Source organism: Opisthorchis viverrini, assembly GCF_000715545.1.
Source record: "Opisthorchis viverrini unplaced genomic scaffold opera_v5_143, whole genome shotgun sequence".
Lineage (NCBI taxonomy): Eukaryota > Metazoa > Platyhelminthes > Trematoda > Opisthorchiida > Opisthorchiidae > Opisthorchis > Opisthorchis viverrini.
Window position 1 is genome coordinate 717997 of NW_008751799.1, and position 3583 is coordinate 721579.

The window sequence follows — 3583 nt, forward strand, 5'->3', positions numbered from 1 at the left end:
TTACGGCCCTAGTGAATTCGCGAGCTAAGTCCCAACCCTATTTTGGCTTTTGTGTGCCAGTGGATGCCCTCCGTACTTGCTACTGAGATTTTGGTACATCCCGCGTCATTTGGATTGGGAGCATCTATCCAATCTCTTGATGTACTCGCTTTTCATGTAGTCAGCTGAATCCTTGTGAAGGTAGACTAATTTGAAACAAAACCCGAAGAGTAAAAGCGCTGTAACAAACTTCACATTTGGTGATACTTTTCAGCATCAATCACTGTTTACTTAATTTCATCTCACGGTCATGTACGGTCATAATCGACAGTATGATGAGTGGATACAATCATCTCAGGACAAAGCAGGCTGGTTTGATGCGCCCACTTTAGATTTCAGCATTACATTTTGTCAAAATTCCGTACTGATGTACCTGGCCAGTGACTGCAGTTAGTTCTCTTCTAAATTCGTGAACTGAATGGGAATATGGTGTTGTTTGTAGAGCAAATTTTAGCTTAGCGGGATTTCGTTTATTACTGCTGCAACTCGGGTAGATGACTAGGACTTACTGGCGAAGCCCTGTCTCTATTGGGTCTGTTTAAACTGGGTTTAGTATGCAAAATTCATGCTGTAGAAACTAAGCATTGGACGCAAGCAGAGGATAACTCTTGAAGTGTAAAATCATTATATAGCTCAGAAAGAATTTGACTTCCCTTCCGACTGGTACCGTTGATTGTCACATCCATACAAACAGAAGAAACTTACAATTCTGTGAGTCGAAAACGGTATTCCAGATGAAAATTCGACCTTAGGGGTCTCGTAACAATTTAAAAAATTCCATGGCATCGTTGCCGAAATCAATAATATGGACATGCAGCTAGTAACACCGATGCTTTGGGCATGCGCTTATTACTCTACTCATGTACAATTGCTTAAGAGTTTCACTCAACCTCCAGATAAGTTCAAGCTTGTTTCAAAATGGCTGCGTACCACGAGCATGCGCGTGACTTGTAAACTGTGCCCATGTCTTCCTATAAGAGTGCAGCCGATTTCTGTGTGATCCCCCGAGTCGTTATTCAGTAGGTGCAGGTGCATTTTTCACCAAGGCTTTAACTACATTCATTCATACCCTCATCTTTTGCGCGCACAACTTCAGCGGATAAGCAGCAAGGAATAAAGAAGTGGCTTTGTAGAGCAGTACCATGTCTCAACAGCTTTTCATCGACTTTGAAATCCAGGTAAAAGAGGAACACCTGACCCAAAAATGCGTTGGTGAAAAAGAATTCAGCTGGGGGGGGGGGATAACTACATTCATTCATACCCTCATCTTTTGCGCGCACAACTTCAGCGGATAAGCAGCAAGGAATAAAGAAGTGGCTTTGTAGAGCAGTACCATGTCTCAACAGCTTTTCATCGACTTTGAAATCCAGGTAAAAGAGGAACACCTGACCCAAAAATGCGTTGGTGAAAAAGAATTCAGCTGGGTGGTAGGGTAATGCTAATACAAAAATACAAAAAATACAAAATATAATTTGTCTAGACTTTGTCTGTTAAAAGTGGTAACATAGCGAGGAATATAACATCATTTAATGGATTTCGGCCATGAAAGTAGATCGATTGTAAGGGACTAATGTAAAACAACTTGTTTTCCTCGCTGAGTATGCTCGTCTAAAAACACTAATTATCAAACAAATGCAATTTACTGGAATCAATCTACATCATTAGCGTGATGAATAGGTGCATCGGTTGTTGAGACGTCCGTAATTATTGTAATTAGTTTGATTGGTTTTCTGCCCTATTGTCGATATTGGCAGTATCAAGGACAACAACTGTAACCAAACCATAAGATCAGTAAACAAAAAGTCGACTTAACTTCATCACTCATTTCCATCTTTATGAATATAGCAAAAAAATCAACATTCCTATACCAAGAACTCAACGGCTTTTTTATTTCTTGAGAAACCTCATAAGCATGGTACTTAAACTCAGCATGGCTATATACCTTTCTGGAGGATATACAAATTAGAGATATTCTTCAGATAAATGTGCTGGCTAAGGGCATTTGATACGAGTTCGAGATATTGTGGTGTATTTTCTTGAGGAAATACAAAGTACTCAAAGGGCTTCTGAGGGCTCTCAGACAGAACACGATTGGTTTCATTCTTCTTGGGATATCGAATGATTTTCGATACCCTGATGAGCCTTCAAGGATCCGAAATTTTCAGTTATCAACGCCTGTCTATTCCATTTCTCGCTATCTGAATCACCAGAGTTCTCGTTTTTCACGCTATGTATTTTTCAGTGTAACCTGGTTGTTTGTCTTCATATTTTAAAACAGGTTTTTCTAAGCTCAAACACCTTTCTGGTAATCCTCTGACTCCAGTTGGCAGCAAAAAAGGCCTCACACCACTTCCCAAAGCAAATTAGTTTCAAACCATCTGGAATCGTATGGTATTCACTGATTAACTGCTCCATTGCATCGCTCACCGCCCCTGCCATACGCTTCACATATCTGGTACCTATACGTAAAGATTCAAGTTGACTGGTATGGATCGGCGATTTTCAAAGCTTAGTGACATCTTGCCTACTGATTCTCGCCTTTTTAAAATTGTAACAACATTCTAATTGTCCACTAGACTGGTTCACGAGTCATCTAGATGGGCCTGCTGTCGCAAACTCTAATGATCATGGATACTGTAGCCCGCTTAAAAATCAGGCAACTTAGATTGGCTAACAGACTAAAAACGGAGTTCATTATACATGGCTTATAAATGGAAGTTCATGAAACGTTATCGAATAGTAGTTGAAAATCGCTAACCAGAGAGCCTGGCTTCATTTGACGAAGATAGTCAAAAAATAAAATACATCTTGTCTTATGAAGTTGCCTCGGAATCAAAACTACACATTGTTTTCTCCATTATTCCTTGGGTATGTTTTGGGAAAATAACGTTTCCTTGCGTTTGCAAAACTGGTAAGAAGGGCTAGCAGCAAACTTCGCTGTTTGGAGTAAGTGCATCCTTTTTCTGAATCAAGTTTGAAGTAACTCCAATGTGAATGAACCCAGCCATTTGTTCATCTACTCCACAGTAGCCACGACTATCTGGATTGGTCTTGCTCTCCAGTAGGCTCAACCGACTGTCCATCAGGCTTACATTTGGAGCAATGTCCAGCCATTCTATATTATCGGTATATTGATGCAGTAAACACATTTCGGCTGGGAAGGGATTTTCCAAATAGTACGGATGATGAAGGCTGTCTAAGATCAAAAAAGTAGGGATTTACCGAAGGTCCTGGTATACAACTATTCAACATTGAAAAATCCTCCAAGGTTGGCACACCAGGTCTGATTAGCTTCACACCTCAGATTTCTCACTGACTTCATGAGGAAATCACCACAGGCTTGTTATCGTTCTAAGCAAATGACCCTTGCGAACTTCGGTGGTAAATAGGTTAAAACCAAACCATGATCAACTTGTCACCCGCAGCCAATTCGGTGAGATATATTTGGTTATCGCCCTTCATTTTGTCACTGACCACCAAATGAACCACAGCTTGTAATACATATGAAGAATTCAAGGCTAGGTACCTGAGAAATGATGGGTTT

The 3583-nt window shown here is 40.4% G+C and overlaps 1 protein-coding gene across 1 annotated transcript; it reads right to left on the bottom strand.

Annotated features, from left to right (window-relative positions):
• Window positions 1-2960: 2960 nt before the first annotated feature.
• Window positions 2961-3188, bottom strand: T265_06702 (hypothetical protein; the record flags this gene model as incomplete). Its single annotated transcript, XM_009172036.1, has 1 exon — window positions 2961-3188. The coding sequence occupies one exon, from the start codon at window positions 3186-3188 to the stop codon at window positions 2961-2963; it is 228 nt and encodes a 75-aa protein (XP_009170300.1).
• Window positions 3189-3583: the final 395 nt, after the last annotated feature.